General features: G+C 45.2%; 1 protein-coding gene across 9 annotated transcripts; it reads left to right on the forward strand.

Annotated features, from left to right (window-relative positions):
• The first annotated feature begins 566 nt into the window (after nucleotides 1–566).
• Nucleotides 567–15,399, forward strand: ZC3H12D (zinc finger CCCH-type containing 12D). 9 transcript variants are annotated; one of them, XM_042825104.1, is made up of 7 exons: nucleotides 567–1,020; nucleotides 2,226–2,347; nucleotides 5,795–6,229; nucleotides 10,587–10,726; nucleotides 11,695–11,929; nucleotides 12,468–12,574; nucleotides 13,054–15,399. In XM_042825104.1, the coding sequence occupies exons 3-7, from the start codon at nucleotides 5,850–5,852 to the stop codon at nucleotides 14,028–14,030; spliced, it is 1,839 nt and encodes a 612-aa protein (XP_042681038.1). In that variant the 5' UTR covers nucleotides 567–1,020; nucleotides 2,226–2,347; nucleotides 5,795–5,849; the 3' UTR covers nucleotides 14,031–15,399. The 9 variants fall into 9 exon arrangements, with proteins under 9 accessions (XP_042681038.1, XP_042680980.1, XP_042681008.1 ...); XM_042825046.1 differs by lacking the exons at nucleotides 567–1,020; nucleotides 2,226–2,347 and adding an exon at nucleotides 2,567–2,872 and having other exon boundaries at nucleotides 4,150–6,229; XM_042825074.1 differs by lacking the exons at nucleotides 567–1,020; nucleotides 2,226–2,347 and adding an exon at nucleotides 2,567–2,872 and having other exon boundaries at nucleotides 5,155–6,229.
• The last annotated feature ends 1,635 nt before the right edge of the window (nucleotides 15,400–17,034 follow it).

A 17,034-nucleotide genomic window follows, 5' to 3' on the forward strand; every position in this document is an offset into this window, starting at 1 on the left:
TGGGGGTTTCTGATTTTAAAAGGTACTTTTTATATAAGCTCAGTGGAAAACACTTGACTAATAGCAGGATTTTTTTAATATAAAAGGGAGACCAAAAATAGTTATTTTAGATGGCAAAAACAAGTCGGGTTCCTGCTGTGTCAGATCTTAAGACGGGATTGTAATTTTCCAAGAAGTGAAAGAAGTTGTCCATGGGCTATACTGTTCATATCAATGTCTCTCTTTGCTCTGTGGTCAGATGCAGACCTTGCTACTGCTGCCTATTCTGTTGAGGGGAAGGTTTGGAAAGCATATAAAAATATCTCTCCTAAAGACACTAGTTGTTTACCAGCCTGAACACTGGGTTGCCTGTCAACAGCTTTATGCAGAACTGCAACAGGACCTGTTGAGTGAGTGGTGTAAATTTTGGGGGCAAACACCTGTTTCCAACAAGTCAAAATTTCCAAGGTCTCCAGCAGTGAGAGAATTTCATTGGCAGAAAAACGTCTAGACTTTGCCTAGCAGTGCATAAAACCCTGGTTTAAAATTGAGAGCACACCTTGTACTGTGTAACAATAACAACTTCTTGGTGAGCGTTGACCAAGAACCAGGGTTGTGGTAGCATGGAGTGAGGCAGCAGGGAGAAGTCCCTGCCCCAGGCTGATTATGGTGCTCCTGCCCATAGGATTGTATTTAACTGCACGCTTTATCCTGGCTCTGGTTAGGGGCTGGAGATTTCTCACATATGTTTGTTTGATTTTCCCAGCAGGTGAACTTTCCTACATGAGGAAGATGCTAATAATGCTGTTCTGTGTTTCTGGTGCCATGAATGAATGTTTCCTTTAACAAAGCAAATAATTCATTGGTGTGCATAAACCAGAGCACCTGTGGTGTTCCCCACTACAGGTTCAAGAGAATGTTCTTCTGTACTCGGCATGATGTCTGATCTGTTGCCATCAGGAAGGTGGAGCTGCACAGATCCTACTGAGATGGCAGGCCTGGTCTCCAGGAGCTGCTGCAGCACGGTTGTTCTGCTTGGAGGTTGGTACAATCCTTTCCAGTGGCAGTCCAGTTGTTTCACAATGAAGCAAGCTCTCAAACTTCAGCTCAGCATAGGAACATCCATGAGTTTGGGTTCTTCCCCAGAGAAGACCTCACCCACTGTATCCATTTCCTTAATTACCACAACACCATGGAGAAACAACAAATTGCACTGGGAGTACTCGGTGTGCTTGTCAGCACAAGGAAGCAGCAGAAAGAGGAAATGTGTATGAAACCACGGCCCTGGACTGGCAAATGTTTATCTGTGCTGGTGAACAATAGCGTTTGAGACCATTTTAAAATTCTGTACAATCATCTGCTTTTTGTGGTCTGCTGCCTCACACCAGCAATTGCCTCGGTGTGCTCTTCCCAGCTTTGGCAAGGAAGGTAACGGTCCTCCTTGCTGGCTTCAGTTTGAATAATGTTGAAGTCTGGTACTCATAGCTTGTTCAGTAACTTCAGTCACTTTGTTACAAAGGACTGTAGGATGAATGTAAGATTCTCTCATCTGACTTTTTTCTAATTGCTTTTTTTTTAAGCTCTGCTTTAGAGTCATGGACTCATTAAGTGTAGAAAAGACCATTAAGATCACCCAGTCCAACCGCTAACCCATCCCCACTATGCCCACTAGCTGTGACTTTCAGTGCCCCATCCACACGGTTCTTGAACACCTCCGGGGATGGTGACTCCACCACCCCCCCGGGCAGCCTGTTCCAGCACCTGACTGCTCTTTTGGGGAAGATATTTTTCCTAATGTCCAACCTGAACCTCCCCTGGTGCAACTCAAAGCCATTCCCTCTCATTCTATCACTATTACCTGGGAGAAGAGGCTGACCCCTACCTTGCCACAACCTCCTTTCAGGTAGTTGCAAAGAGCAACAAGGTCTGAACAATCCCAATTCCCCCAGCTGTTCCTCATAAGACTTGTGCTCCAGACTCCTTGCCAGATTTGTTACTGTTCTGTGGATGCTTTCCCCAGCCTTGTTCTCATATTAGCAGAGTGTTTTGCGGAGAAGTGGGAGTTAAAATGATACTCTGTGATGTCATATGCTCTACTCTATTGCATTGTAAGCAGCTTGGCAGTTTTCTTGTTCCTCTCTAGTAGCGTTTTGTAGGGGTGCTCTTGTGAGGACACCCTTGGCACTCTGCCTGACTCCTTCCTCAGGATTTAGTGTCTCATGGCTGACTGTTTTGCTGTGTTGCAGGTATTCTTGGTAGCAGAAAGCTGGCAAGTTGGTGTAGTTGTGACCTTAGGAACTGTTACCCATGTGGCTGACCTGCCCAGTCAGTGCCACCCAAGTCCCAGAGAGATCTGTGCTGCATATAGGTAGGTTGCATGCTGTCCTTCATTCTGTGCTTTTTAAATTTTAAGTACCTTTTTTTTTTTTTTTTTTTTTAATGTCCCTGAAAGTCAGGGATTTGTAGATGCAAGGGGGAAAAACTAACTTGGTGATGAAGTATTCGTGGTAGAAAGTTGCCCATTCATCCCCAAATTCCTGTACCCAGCTCTGACTACTGGCTGCTGTGGATCCCTGCCCGCCAGCATATGACTCATCTTTGCCATGACTCAGAAATGTATTGGGAACCCTTTTTTTTTTTTTTTTTTCCCTTTTGAAAAATGAAGTGAAAGTTTATCAACCTGTACGGTTAAATGAAAGACCAGCGAGCCAAATGAGGAAGTAAACCCTTCCTTTAGAATGAGCTCTAACCTGCTCACAGCACTTGTTTGCTCTCTGCTGACTGCAGCCCTGCCTTAAGGCTCTCCATACCAGGCAGCTTCCTTCTGGCTGCCCTGAGCAGCTCCCAGTTGCCCACAGTGATGGCACCATGGGGATCGGACAGGTAACATAGGGTCAGTGGGGCTGCTGGTGGGCATGGCTCCTGGCACTGCTTGCTGCTATGGCTTCTGGGGAACGTATCACAAAGGGTGGGAGAGGAATGACGCAGATCGCTCTGTAGTCATCCGGTCTTCTTGTGGGGGTTTATGTGCATCCTCCATTTGGGAGTCTAAAACACCCCGATTTATTTGAAAGTGCAGCAGCCTATATTCTTTCTGACAAGAAAAAGCTCCTGGAAGGGCCAGGGAGTGCTGCTTGGTGAAGGTTGAATGAATTGTGGGGTGGTTCTCAGGAACAGGGGAGGGGTCAGCCAAGACTGGAATGCTGCCGTAGTGTGGAGTTGTTGCTGTGCCTGTATGTGTGGCCAAATGCATTTTACTTTCTTTATTTCTAGCTAAAACATGAAGATTATAAAAGGATTTAGAAATGACACTGAAGCTGTTCCTTCCAGTTGTGTGGGTGCGCAGAAGGGGGGCACAATACCATGGCTTTGTGGGCTGGGCACATTTGCTTGGGGGAAAGATCAGCCCAGGATCTGAAGGCTGAGTGCTGGTGGAGTGCAAAGCCAGAGTGGCTGCCCAGTGTGTCTGTGAGGGCAAGGGAAGCAGCAGGAGGAAATACAAGTAGTTTGCATATGAAGGTTGTAAAGTTTGTAAGTTGGATTTTACGACCTGCTTGCGCCTGATAGCAGAAGGTGGACTCTGTGGTGCACTGCTTCTTTTGTTGTGTTTTTGCACTGATTGTAGCAACCAGCTGACCTGTTGGACTTGGGTATGCTGCTGATTGCTCATCAAAGTATCAACCGGTGACTCTTATTCTCTGGGTTGGTTCAGCCCAGAGCAGAGGAGCTAAGGGGAGCTGTCCTGGTGGCTGCAGCAATTTGTGAGGAGAGTAGAGGAGCGGTGCTGAGCTCTGCTTTCTGTGACAGCGACAGGGAATGGCATGGAGCTGTGTCAGGGGATGGGCAGCTGGGGGTTAGGGAAAGGGTCTGCACCAGAGAGTGGAGGGCATGGAACAGGCTGCCCAGGGCAGGGAGCATGGCCACCAGTGCTGGAGTCCACAGAACGTCTGGACAACGCACTCAGACATAGGGTTTGATTTTGGGTGGTGCTGTGTGGAGCTGGAGGTTGGACTCAATGATTCCTGTGGATCCATTCTAACTTGGGATGTTCTATGATTCTATGATCACTCTTCAAGTTTCCCTTTTTAAGAGTCGCCTCAGTGCTATCTGTGAGCATGCCTTCCATCTCAGAGTTCCATTTGTGCTCTTTCTGTGGTGAAAACCCTGCAGTCGCTGCATTACCCATCGCTAACGTCTGGCCAAACAGTAGCAGAGATCCAGTGGATGACTGCAGAAAAACAGACCTGCCCAGCAGCACTGCAGAAGAGCAGCCTTCACTCAGCAGGTGCTGTTGCTGACAAATACAGCCTCTGTACCCCACAGCTAGGAACCCTCCTGGCAAAGCTGAGCCTGCATTCAGTGGAGTTGGGGACAAACACAGTGCAACAGGGTGCTAGTGTGGGAAATCACCCTGAGACAAACAACATACATCAGGACATGTGGAAATGCAGGTCAACAAAATAACACTGAGGGCTATTAAAATACACTGACGCTGTTCGTAACTTTTACTAGAGTTCTAGATTTCTTCTTCAGGAAAACACACTGTCTAAGCCATCACGAAGTGACCTGCCAGTGAATGGACTGCAGTGGTCCCACAGTCCTCTTCTTCCCAGGGAGCTGTCTGCAAGGTGTCTTTTTATAAGATCTCAAGTCTTATAGACAAAGGAACATCAAGATTTAGGTCTGAATGCCTCACTCTAGCAGAGCTTCAGAGTTTGCAGCATCTTCCCAGCAGTTTATGTTGTACTCAGGAATGACCTGCACTTGGTCTTCCATCAGTGAGGGTGATGTGAGATCTACAGGGAAGGGAAGACAGCCAGACTCGTTTCTTACATATGAGTAGGTGATGCAGCCGTAGCTCTGATACTGGTGCTATCAATAACTGCAGAGATCTAGTGAGATAAGCGTCTGTGCAAGCATGCCAAGCATGCCTGAAAAAATGTGGCTTGATATTGAGTAGTCACCACATATGCCCTTCTGCTGTCATGCTTGGTAGAGTGAAGCAGTTCTGGAGCTTACATTGCCCATCGTGGTCAGTTACTAGATAGACCAGAAATGTAAATAGTCCTGTTATGGAGAAGCTTGAGGTAGCATCCTGCTACTTCGGCACAGTCATTTCTGAGTTACAGGTGTCTTTTGACAATGCATCTAAGTGAAACTGAAACCGATTTTCAGATTTTCTTCCAACCACTACCCATGACAGCCTTCAAAAAACAAGCTGCTTCTCTGAATACAAAAACAACAGGAAAATATTAACTCAGGCATCACTGGAACAGGTGAGTGGTAGAATTTCATACGATATGTCTGTATGTACACACACAGGCACTTACTAGGAAACACAGTTCTATTAAGAAGAGTTCAGAGTTCACAGCTAAATAACGTTTCCCTAAATCACTTGGTGAGATTCGTCGTACATGTCAAGTTGCTATGGCATCTGAGATCATCCAACAGCATTCGACAGATAATTATCTGCACCTCATTAACCACACTGAGCAAATTGAAAATCCCCGGTTACACCGCCTTCTATATCATTTCCTGTGAGATAAGCCCAAAGAACAAACTTACGCATACAGTGATCCTGGGTAAAGACGGGCTTGCATAGCTTGTGAAGTAGGATGACACCTGTCTGACATAACGCCTGGAGAGTTACAAACATCACCTGGACCAGTTGACTGCTTTTATAAATAAGAGAGGATCAGGAAAACACTTGAATGTTGAGAGAAGACTGGGATAGTGCATGAGGCGACTAACTGAGCTTGCACGTTCTGCCTTAACACTTGCATTTTGTTATTTCTTATCTTTCCCCCACCTAAAGCTGATGCCTGCTGGACGAGGACGGGAAGACAGAAGTGCATTTGGAAGGAAGGCAGATGCCTGCTAGGATGGCCCTGACCAGTTCATTTTCCAGCAAGCCAGTACCGCCAGGCTCCGAAGGAGTTTCAACAGGGAGAGAAGTTCACCAGAGCAAGCTGGACTTTTTCTGTAAGCTAGGCTATGGTAAACAGGACATCTGCAAAGTGCTGGAGAGCCTGGGCCAAGAGGCCCTGGAGGATGATGTGCTCAAAGAGCTGATTCGGATGGGGAGAAAACCTCAAGCTCTGGAGAGCCAGGCTCAGCCTCCCCAACTAAAACTTGTAGCCCGTGGGTCGTGCAGCACCTCACCAGTGCCAAAGTGGCTCGGAGAAGAGGAAGGTGATTCCTCCAGTCACTTGAGAGCCATTGTGATTGACGGCAGCAATGTAGCAATGAGGTAAGCTTTGCTTTTTAGGACATCTCTTTCTCAGTAGTTTCTGAATTTTAAAGATGATGAGTTGAAGTGGGTTTTTCTCCAGGTGAGATGTCTATTGGATGTATGGTAGATGAATCACTGCTTATTCCTATTATTTGGCTGGGAACCTTTTGTGTCCATGCCCATAAATACACACACCAAATACAGTCACTGCCTTGCTCTGCATTTGACCTTTTACAAGCTCACAGCAGCTAGTGTGCTCTGTTTATGGTGGGATGATTCAGCAGCCCTTTCTCTTTGTGCTCACCACCGATATCTCCCTGCCTTTTCATGCAGTTACCTAGGGATCCCAAATGAACAGGAAAGCCCCAGTAACATAAGGAGAGGGAAAATAAAGACGGGTGGCTGTGGTTCCTAACAAAATCACAACTGTATAGTCTTGGCTTGCAACTAAATTCCACCATGGTTCTTGGCTTGTATGTTTTTTTTCTGTTTGTTTGTTTATATAGTATAAACGTCAGGAAAATTTGTCGTTGGCTTAAATCTTAAATGTTAAATTTAACATTTAAATCTTAAATGTTCTCATTTATTCATTAATTCTGTTTCTGGGAAATGTTATAGCAACTCATCTTGGCCAATTATACTTCTTAAGTAGTGTCCTGACACTGTAAAAGCACTCTGTGATGTAGAGCCTGGCATTCTCATGCGGATGAGAAATCCAAGAGCAGCAGCAGCGGCTTGGCCTCCATTCCTCTGAGCAGTGAGAACTGTCAGAGGCCTCTCCAAAGTCCAGGATGCCCTTTGTATCCACCATTTCTCCCTATGATTCCTGCTTTCTTCTGCAGGGCCAGGCCCATCCTTGCACTTTGGAATAGAGTAGAGAAGGGTTTCCTCCCTTGGTGTGAGGTGAGATAAGACTACATCCCCTCTGGTTAGAGGGTGAAAGAGTCCAGAGCAGGTGATCTTGGAAACTAAGCAAGTTATGCCATCTTCTGGAAGAAGGAAGAAATTCCACCCAAAAGCAAGGGGATCCTGAAAGAAGCTCATGACTAGTGAGAAATACACAACAGAGCAGAGCTCTTTAGCTTTAGCCAAGCCATCAGCTGGGTAGCTGGCTGCTAGACTCTCCTGCACTTCCATCCCAGACCCTCCTTGGGTTGTTCTTCTACTTCTCTGTATGCAAGGCAGAGAGGTGCTTGCCTGCCTAGATTCTTGAAGGGTAGTGCTTTGCTGTGGATTCCTTGTTTTCACCTAAACAGATTCAGAGGAATGTGAAGTAGTTTCCAGGTTCAGAAAGGCAAAGGTTTTACAGCTCCACTCAGACATCCCCATCTGCCTTGGTAAGTTAAGGAGTGTTTGGCACAATGGAGGAGACAGTGATCCTGTCAGGGTATGCAGACCCAATGCAGCCTGGAAGGAGCTGCTTTCCTGTCCAGGATGTGTAGCCTAAGCGGTACTGGCTGACATTTGCCCTCTGGCTAATGGGATGGGATGCTCATTTTAATTTTTCTGATTTGTTACTGTCAGTTGGAAAAGAGCTGTTTGCAGCATAATCAAGGAACAGAGTTGTTTGTTGGGTTTTCTTGATGGAAAAACATAAAAGTTTAGGAGAAGCAACAGTTTAGGGATAGAGCTGTCAAAATCTTGAAGCTTAGAGAGACACTTGTATGGGGAGGAAAACATCTCAAGCATTTGTATTTCTGTCTTGGTACTGGTGTTTCTGGAACACTTCACAGTTAGCAGATTTGATGGCTTATTGCATGGTGCAAGGTTTCGAAAAAGATGTATATGCCCCAAGTTCATCCATCAAGACTGAATGGCAAACGCCCTTGCCTTCAGCCAGTTTCACTAACCAGACACCTCAGTATGCTTTGCATTTCCATTAGGTATAGTTAGAAACTGAGCCATCTGCCAGCCCATGGTTTAGCTAGGCCAGTGGGGGAAATGATCAAGTTTTGGTATTGTAGAAGAGGAACAAGTAACCCTGTAACACTGAAGGGGCTATCTACTCTAGAGCTTGCACTTTTACATCCAGTTTTTAAGCTGTGACATATACAGTGGCCTTTTTTCTGGGCCAACCGAGCCTGGCTTTGTGCACTTAAGAATCACAGAACCACGGAATGGCTTGGGTTGGAAAGGACCTCAAGAATCATGGAGCTCCAACCCCTTGCCACAGGCAGGGCCACCCCCCTCCAAAAGTAAGTTTTCTTGCTTTGGCAATATGTGATTATTGTAGGGAATTAGTGTTGGAACTTGATGTTTCCTTGCCAACAGGCCTAAAAGCATCTATGAAGGTGGAACAACACAACTACAGATAGAGGAAGAAATGATGTAATTGCTTATTTTAACAAAATTAGGATATAGCCCAAGTGTCCTCTTAGGCCAGTGTCCTGTAAACCATTGCTGTACATGAATAAATGCTCTTGAAGAAGCTGTTTTAACTAAAGTTCATTTCAAAGAGTTTGGAATTGCACAACTGAAAGAGTAACCACTTTCTGCTAATTATGGAGTAATTGGTGAAATGGTTGCCTTGCTCTCTGTGCCCTCGTCAGAGGATTCTGTTGGGTCCTGGTTACCTGTAACCAAGCGATGCACTGCACTGCTGGCAGGAGGGAGAGAGCAGGGACAGAATTGTGACAGATCAGTTAAGGTCCATGGGCATGGGGTGGATTAAATAGCTTCTGTTGGTCAAGATTAATTCAATATGCAGGAGATGAGATGTTTTAAAGACCCTGTGGTATTGCATGGCAGCTGTTGGTGTTCAGTGACGTGGCAGTGCACCATGTGTATATCTACTACTGTGGCTGTGCATTCCCCACCTTTGGCTGTAGTAGCGATATGCCAAATAGATTCAGTGATAACACAGAGTATCAATGCCAGGTGCCTCTTGCTTGTTCTGTCTGCCCTTTTGATCAAATTGTTTGTGCTTGAAGTGAGTGTTTTACTTCTCACATCGGGCATAAATACAGAAGTTCTTTCCTAAAGCTGTCAGGGCTATATACGCATAGATTAATAGTCATTGTCAAAGTAAGTGTTTGATGTAGTGAACTTGATTTGAGAGCCAACATTAAAGAATGGCCTAGCCAAATGCACTAGTTTTCATTTGTAGTCAACATTTCAGCACTATACATTTTATTAGGTATAAAATGTTCCTTTTTGGTTTTGTGATCAATAGAAACACAACCTGGACGTGAATTTCTTGGGGTCAGGGATATTTAGGACTGCAGCATTTTCTTGAGCTGGTCAGTCACTGCAAGCAGGTGTAGTAACTTAGACATTTACATCCCTATTCTGTGGAATGTGAGTAGAATTGTGGTGATATTATCCAGAAACCTCAAAGTACAAGGATGAGGTTTCTGCAGTCACTGTGAGGGTGTTCATCTGTTCAGGATCTGTGTGAGGAGAGGCAATTGTGCAGAGGCAATTAACAAACTGTCTTCCCTTATATATGCCCTGTGCTCTAGTCAAGTTTTAGATAAGAGGAGGGCTAGCAGTAAGAATTGTCAATGGAGAAAAGAAGCTTAGAAATGAGGTTGGCTCTGATTGTTTCCTTTGAGAAAAAAATCCCAAAGGATCCCAATCCCTTGGGATTGTTTTCTGTTTTGTTCTAAATACTGATAATTATCCATAATCCGCCTTGCATGCATCTGCTGCAGTGCACATCTTGGGGTTTTCCTGTCTCTCTGTGCAACAAAGACAAAATCCAACAACGTGGGCAAGACAACAATGGGCATGAAGCATCTTTCTGCAGAGGTCTTGTCCCTTTTCTGGTGTCCTGGGTTAGATTCTCCATAATTCCCCTCCTTACTCTTGCAGTCTTTTTTCCCCTTTAATTTGACTGCTACTTCCGGAAGAGGTCAGCACCAAACTGACCTGCAATTGCATTAACAGCCTTTTCAGACATGAAAATCCATGTCACTGTTAGCACAGAAGAAAACCCCACATTTTATTTCATACAGGAGAGCCTCATGGGTTTCTACATGTGCTGGAAGAAACTCTCCATCCTCAAATCGTTATCAGAAGGCAAAGGATCTGACACAGCCTAGGGCTTTACTGGCATTTTAGGATCTGTGTCCAATTAGATATAGATGGAAACAACATGCTTGGTTAGCAGGCAGGTCATGGAAATTGGAGGCAGAATACTTCTGACTTCAGGTATCCAAACTTCTTCAAACATCAAGTGCCTGGTTCTGCTGAAGGAGGTATTTGAATCTATCCAACCAGGGCACCTTGCTCGGGAATGGAGCGTTGTTTTCTTGGAAAGTGATAAATGACACACAAGCACTGTGTTCTGCCTTTCCATTACTGATTCAGTTAGAGACCTCTATATGCTTCCTGAAAACTTTGCCTCAGCTTCCTCTTCCTATTTCTTTCATAGCCATGGAAACAAAGAGGTCTTCTCCTGCTGGGGGATCCGCCTGGCTGTGGACTGGTTCAGAGAAAGGGGACACACCTACATCAAGGTTTTTGTCCCCCTCTGGAGGAAGGAGCCCCCTCGACAAGACAGTCCCATTGCAGGTACGTCACCCTCCTGGGCGTAATTTGGCAGCCATTGGGTGCAGACTGCAGGCAGGGGATGTGAAGGGAACAGTATGATTTTGCCCTATAAGGTGCAAACTGTGTAAGGTCTCTGTTGCTTAAATTAGTCATTAATTCATTGTCACGTGCAGGCGAGCGATGAAAACTGCAAACAGGGCTTTGTTACTGTGCTTAGAAGTTTCAGAGCACTAATTTCTGCCATAATAAAAGAAGAACAAGTTTGCTAGCTCACAACAGCCTGCAGAGTATTTAAGGCCAGCCAGTAAACAGCATTGTGTCTGAGTAGATGTAATGTTTCACACATTTTTCAAAGGTGTGGGTATCTTTGTGAATAAGGTTTCACTATTGCACAACTGGCATCAGTTGGCCTGGTACCTGATGCAGGGGCTATGCAGCTTCCTCTGCCAGGAGAAGGATGTGTGAAGTCTGTGGAGGATGACGAGATTTGAGTTGTACAGAAATAGGAAAGGTATGTGCCTGCAGCCTGATGTCTGCAGCTGCAGGTAAGAAGGCAACAGAGCTGCCCCTCTGTGTGGCAGGAAAGGCAAGAAGCCTCCTCGGAGGTGGAGAAATGAATTTATTTTATTTTATCAGGCCCATTTCAACTTGCAGTGACACTCATACCAGGACTGGTCAGAAGCTTTCTAGCATCTACTGACATAAAAAGGCAAAGGGTTTTGCCTACCTCTGGTATAGACCTTTAATACCTTTAATGGTTAAGACTTTAAAATCAGAAAAAGGTACCTCCAATTTTACGAGTAGATGCTTTTATAAAAGACCAATTTTTTTTTTTTTTAATTGCCAAACAATTGCTAGTTTTCAATACATCTGAAAATCACGCCACTTTAAGTTTCTGAAGTTTCTAGCATGGTGGAGATCAGGTCACCATTAACTGATTCCTTCTTTGCCTATTTTTTCCCCTCTATTTCTGCTAACCGCCTCACCAGATCAGCACATTCTTGAAGAACTTGAGAAGCAATCAATCCTTGTGTATACCCCATCTCGGAAGGTGAAAGGCAAGAGGGTAGTTTGCTACGATGATCGCTATATTGTGAAGGTTGCTTACGAAAAAGATGGGGTCATTGTTTCCAATGACCATTACCGGGATCTCCAGAATGAAAATCCTGAGTGGAAATGGTTCATAGAGCAGCGACTACTCATGTACTCTTTTGTCAGTAATAGGTAAGAGAACTTGGCTGGTGAGCAATCTGTAACTTGAAGCGTATGGGTCAAGGCAGCTCAGACACGAGCGTATCTCTGTCCACCACAGTTATCTCATTTCTGTAGTTCCTTCTCATTTATCTTTGGTCTTAAAACTCCATGCCGCTCCTCAATGAAATTCTCTGCTTGAATGGCAACAGTAGTGACCAGCTTTCCTTCTTACCACTCCAAACTGGGATGTTTACCCAACACCTAGTACGTATTCTGTAGTGGTGTAACTGAATTAAATCAGTGAGGGGATGCTGGCTGAATTAATTCTAAATTCCCCTGCAAGGCAGAACAGCGCTTTCCCCTGTGCTTTTAGTATTGTGACCTTTTAGAAGAAGAGAAGGGAGAAGTTGGTCTCTCTGGCCCATTGAGTTGGCTTGGTGAGCAGGAGGGATAACGCAGCTTCCAGAGGCTGAGCTGTGAGGGCATCACCCACCTGCCCTGCTCTAAGCCTGTGCAGCAAGCTGTGGCAATGCTACTTCTGCTACTTCTGTCACTTCTCCTTTTTCAGGTTTATGCCTCCTGATGATCCACTAGGCCGGCACGGACCCACTCTTAATAATTTCCTCAGCAAAAAGCCAGCACTTCCTGAATCAACATGGCAGCCTTGCCCCTATGGTGGGTTCTTCTCTGTCCCCCCTGGGCCTTGCTTCCTTGCTGCATAGTCCTCAGCTAGGGGACAGCCCTGGTCCTGCATGCGCTCCGCCTTCACACTTGGTGTGGTAGAGGATGGGGCCAGGGCTGCTCAACTATGTGGTGCTCCCACCCCAAAACAGCTTTAATGTAATTTGAACATCTGCCCAGTGTTTGAAAGCCACCCTTTTCAGCAGCAGATTTCCCGGTCCATTGAGCACTGCAACCACAAGACATGTGAACTTCAGACACTGACAAAATAGACCTAAATAGACCTTTACGCAGAAATTTCCCTCTGCTGTGGTTGCACCCTGCTATTTCAGTCAGCAACATGCAAATGTGGGGTCAAAAGTGATAGGGGGGAAAGCAGTGCTTCCTCTCTGTGCTGTTTTTGCTCACCAGAAGCTCCTAGCTGCATGGTCCTTGGGGATGAGCTCCTGTTTGATTTTTTTTTATTCTTTCAGGTAAAAAATGCACTTACGGTAACAAATGCAAGTTTTACCATCCTGAGAGGCTGCATCAAGCTCAGCTGTCAGTTGCTGATGAGCTCAGAGCCAGAACAAAAGTGCCCATGAGCATGGGGAAGGAGGAGGAGGTGTGCAACTGCTCTCCATATTGGACTGGCAGAGAGCCTATGCCTCACAACCCTGTCACAGAAATGCCACAGGGAGCCAGCAGGAGCATGAGGGCTTCTTGCTATGCAGCGTGGTCCCCAGACAGATACCAGCCAGCTGATGCCTGGGCCATCAGATCCAACTCTGGCCTGGAGCTGGACGGGAAACCACCAGAAGTCCTCAGAGGCCATCCCCTCGTGGAAGACATGGCAGCGCTCTTCATCAGTGACAAGGTGTACTCTGGAAACAGACCAGCGTGCACCTCAAAGGACAAAGATGTGTCTGACAGCCCTCATAGCTGTTGTAGCCTGAGGCACAACCCCTTTCTGCTGCACCACTACCACCACTGCTTGGACTGCACCTGCTTACCAGGGAGCCCCTTCCAGCACTCAGTGATCCCACCTGCTCCAGGCAGGCACCAGGAGCACTGCTGGCCCCAGGAGTGCTGGTCTGATGGGTCCCAGTCTGGGCCAGTCCTGGAGGCACAGCAGCAGCAGCACCTTCCTCCATCCTCTGTGATGCCTCTAGCTGAGCCACTGCAAGTTTACAGAGAGAGGCCCCAGTGCTGTTTCCCCAGCCACCCCTTTCTGCTGGATGCCAGCAGCACGCCTGACTTCTTCCAGAAAACCTCTGCTCAGCCCAGTGCTGCTTACTGTGGTTATTGGCCACCCCATGCTGCAAGACCTCCTGCCCAGCAAACGAGTGTCCACAGGGAGCTGTGCACTATTTTCCCCTGTGCCGAAGTGAATCGAGTCATGGCACTGTACCCTGAGATCAAGGATATCGCTAGCTTGACATTACTGATTCAAAGACACAGAAACTTGTGACGTCTCCAGGTTAAACCTTTCCCACCAAGTGCAGAGCTGCTACTCTCAGGTTTACCTGAGTGTTACCAAAGGGCTTTATGAGTTGAGTTACAGCTGATCAAGTAGCATGCAGCTGAGAGTCAACCAGTTATGATGCATGGGGCATTGAGTCAAGACAATTGCTGTGGTTCACAGCAGTAGGATCTTGTCTACTTCACTTGGGAGTGAGTAGGAAGCCTTGAGTTTAATAACTGAGCTGCCAGCATGTGAACCTCATGTGTTTCTAATATTCTAAAGTGCTGTTTAAATACCACCAAGGAGCTGTTCTCCGTGGGTCCCATTAAAGGGATCCTCATAACATTTATCACGACTAGTCTGCTCAGCTAGCCGAAAAAAAAAGTGATTTGGCATATTTCCCCTAACATGGGGCTGTACTTCCTGCTAGAAGGCATCTTTGGGCCCATGTAATTACCTGATGGCTTTAATTACAAAGCAATGGTGTCCTAGACCTTTAAAAAACCCAACTAGTGTTTATGAACCAATGCTGTGAACCCACAAGATTACTAGTAGAGGTAGCAAAGAAAGACCCCAGAGTGCTTAGAAGCAGCTGCAGGTATGTTTCTCAGGGCTCATGCACAATAAGTCAAGTGAGGGAAGTTCTCCATAATATAAGTAAGTCCTATTGCAGTCTGAAAGCTCAGGGCTGTTCTTTGAGTTAACATAGAAGATAGCAAAGGAAAATGATAGTAATAGTAGCTCTGGACTGCTTCTGTAGTAAACAAGTAAAAAACAGTAAACTAGTAAACAAGAAAAAACATTGTTGAATTAACCCTTAATTACCAAACGTGATCCCATAATGCCACTATACAGATGATTTATGATGACAAATATTAAACTCTATTCTGCTGGGACTTGTTTGATTTTCAGTAAGCTGTAAAGCTATTCATCTTTGTGTTATTCCACTGAATTTTTTTTTTTTTTAAGTTAAAATTCAAGTGTTAAGGTTGATCCTGAATGTTTTTTGGCATTTTACCAAAGTTTAAGTATGTCAGTATGACAGATCTTAAGAATTATTTACTATGTTATAAAATGAACGCCTAGAACACTTTGCTCTGAATATGTTCTGTTTTTTTATTCATTCCTTTTAGTGCTGATGGATAATTAGGTCCAACATTTAGGTGGCCTTTACAGAATCTCATATGCATTAGAGAATCTCTAGTGGGTTCTTCTTAGAAGTACAGTCAGGCAATAATTAAACCTAGCTCGCACTGAATGCTCTTGGCTTGGAAAGGAGACCAAGCAGAAGTAATTTACCTTTAGTGTCACTGTCACATGATGCATTTTTTGTATTTGTGAGAAGATTCTTCAGGAAATAAACCAAATCAGCTGATTCTCTTTTAGTCATGTGGTGGCTGACTGAGAAGGCATTGTAAAAGAATGTGGAAGTGTGACCACAAATATCTTTTTCCATATTACATGACTTTCCCACTAATTATAGTCATTGTAAGTTTCTGTATTTGTTTATTTTTTTTTTACGTAAATCACCTCCTTCAGATTGCTGTGTTTTGGCTCATCAGAATAGCTTGCAGTATCCTCTGGAAAATACACAAAGATTAGAAACTCGTTAAACCAAAATCATGGAATATGTGAATTGGTTTGGAAAGTATTTGAGGTCTACAGCCAGCGTTAGTTTCCATGAAATATGTCACACTTTAGCATAATGAATTCATGAATCAATTGTGAATATTGTGCCCACTGAAGGATGGGCTCACTGGATGGCCCAACGTCCTGCACCAGAGCTTCCCGTCATGCCCAAGCACATCTTCACACTGAAAGTGCCCTGAAAGCTCCTTCCCCATACAAACAGCAAGACACAAAGGACAACATTCAGAAAATACACAGAAAGCAGTGGAACAGGCTATAGCCATACATGTCATCACTTAGTGGCTTTATGTCTGGAAGGTAGGTTACATATTTCAATATAGAGAGCATTTGGAAACAGGAAACTTGGCACAGTGCCCTCTACATAGTGCCCTGGGCTTGCTGACTACATGTGTGTAAGCTTTTTCTCCTTTTTCCTCAAGAACGCTGAGGAATTTGGTCCTCATTCAAAACTCTCTCCTGTTAAATACCTTTTTTTTGCTTTCATTTCTGCCTTATTTACTGTGCAGCCTCTCAGTAAAACACCCAGAATATGCATTCTGTTAAGAAAGTGTCTGAGAATATAAATCAGACTTCAGTGCTAAACAGAACTTGACTTCTCTTGGCTCATCTGCTCAGAGAGATTTTTCTCATGAAGTTTTTGTTTCAAGGGCAGCACAGCAGCAGAGTTATGTCATTGAGTGCTGTAGAGAAACTCTGCCCTTGGCAAAAGGCCCACGGCAAGCACAAACCATTTTATTATTTCACCACTGAGTAAGCATCTGGGACGAGGGGCCTTCTTCTGCAGCCTTTTATACTCTCCAAGACAGTAGGATTGCTTTCTGGCTTGAGAGTGAAGGGAAGGAACTGCTAACAGGAAGGAATAGGTAGCTCTCACACACACGTTATGGACAGCTGTTGCCATTTGGTGTCTCTGCTGAGATGCATTCGAGGGCAGCTCTGGCTTGCCAAGTTGAGAATGAATCCATAAATCCCTAGAGGCTGAAAGCCTCTAAGGCCTTTGCTTTTTGGTTGTTAAGACAAAAAGAAGAAGATTGAAGCAGTGGGAGCGATCCTCCAGGAGATGAGCTGCTTTCCTAAGGAAGATTTACAAAGTTTTGTATTTATTGTTAGACTGGTAAAAAACCAAAAACAAACAAAATCTAAACCGACAACATAGAAGGGAAGTCTCTTCTCTTCTTCACCCTTTCCCAAAAAGCTGGGAAGCCATAGGCACACTCCTCTGTGAGTGGCCAGGGAAACTGATGATCAGTGTCCCTCTGAAGAACTGTGGGCATGTCTGCAATGTGAGATGGGAATGAGGCACCATCCTGCCCAGCGCTGCTGCCAGAGCTGCTGGCCCTCCCTCAGCTTTCCCTGTGCA

The sequence above is a fragment of the Centrocercus urophasianus genome, unplaced genomic scaffold, assembly GCF_019232065.1.
Source record: "Centrocercus urophasianus isolate 14NV4802_14NV808 unplaced genomic scaffold, USGS_Curo_1.0 seq_10, whole genome shotgun sequence".
NCBI classification, from domain to species: Eukaryota; Metazoa; Chordata; class Aves; order Galliformes; family Phasianidae; genus Centrocercus; species Centrocercus urophasianus.

Excerpts from the sequence above, each read along its gene's own strand:
- ZC3H12D (XM_042825104.1), top strand. The coding sequence starts at position 5,850 with ATGCCTGCTAGGATGGCCCTGACCAGTTCATTTTCCAGCAAGCCAGTA. Across the intron at positions 6,230-10,586 it reads GGCAGCAATGTAGCAATGAG|CCATGGAAACAAAGAGGTCT; the intron begins GTAAGCTTTGCT and ends TTTCTTTCATAG. Across the intron at positions 12,575-13,053 it reads ATGGCAGCCTTGCCCCTATG|GTAAAAAATGCACTTACGGT; the intron begins GTGGGTTCTTCT and ends TTATTCTTTCAG.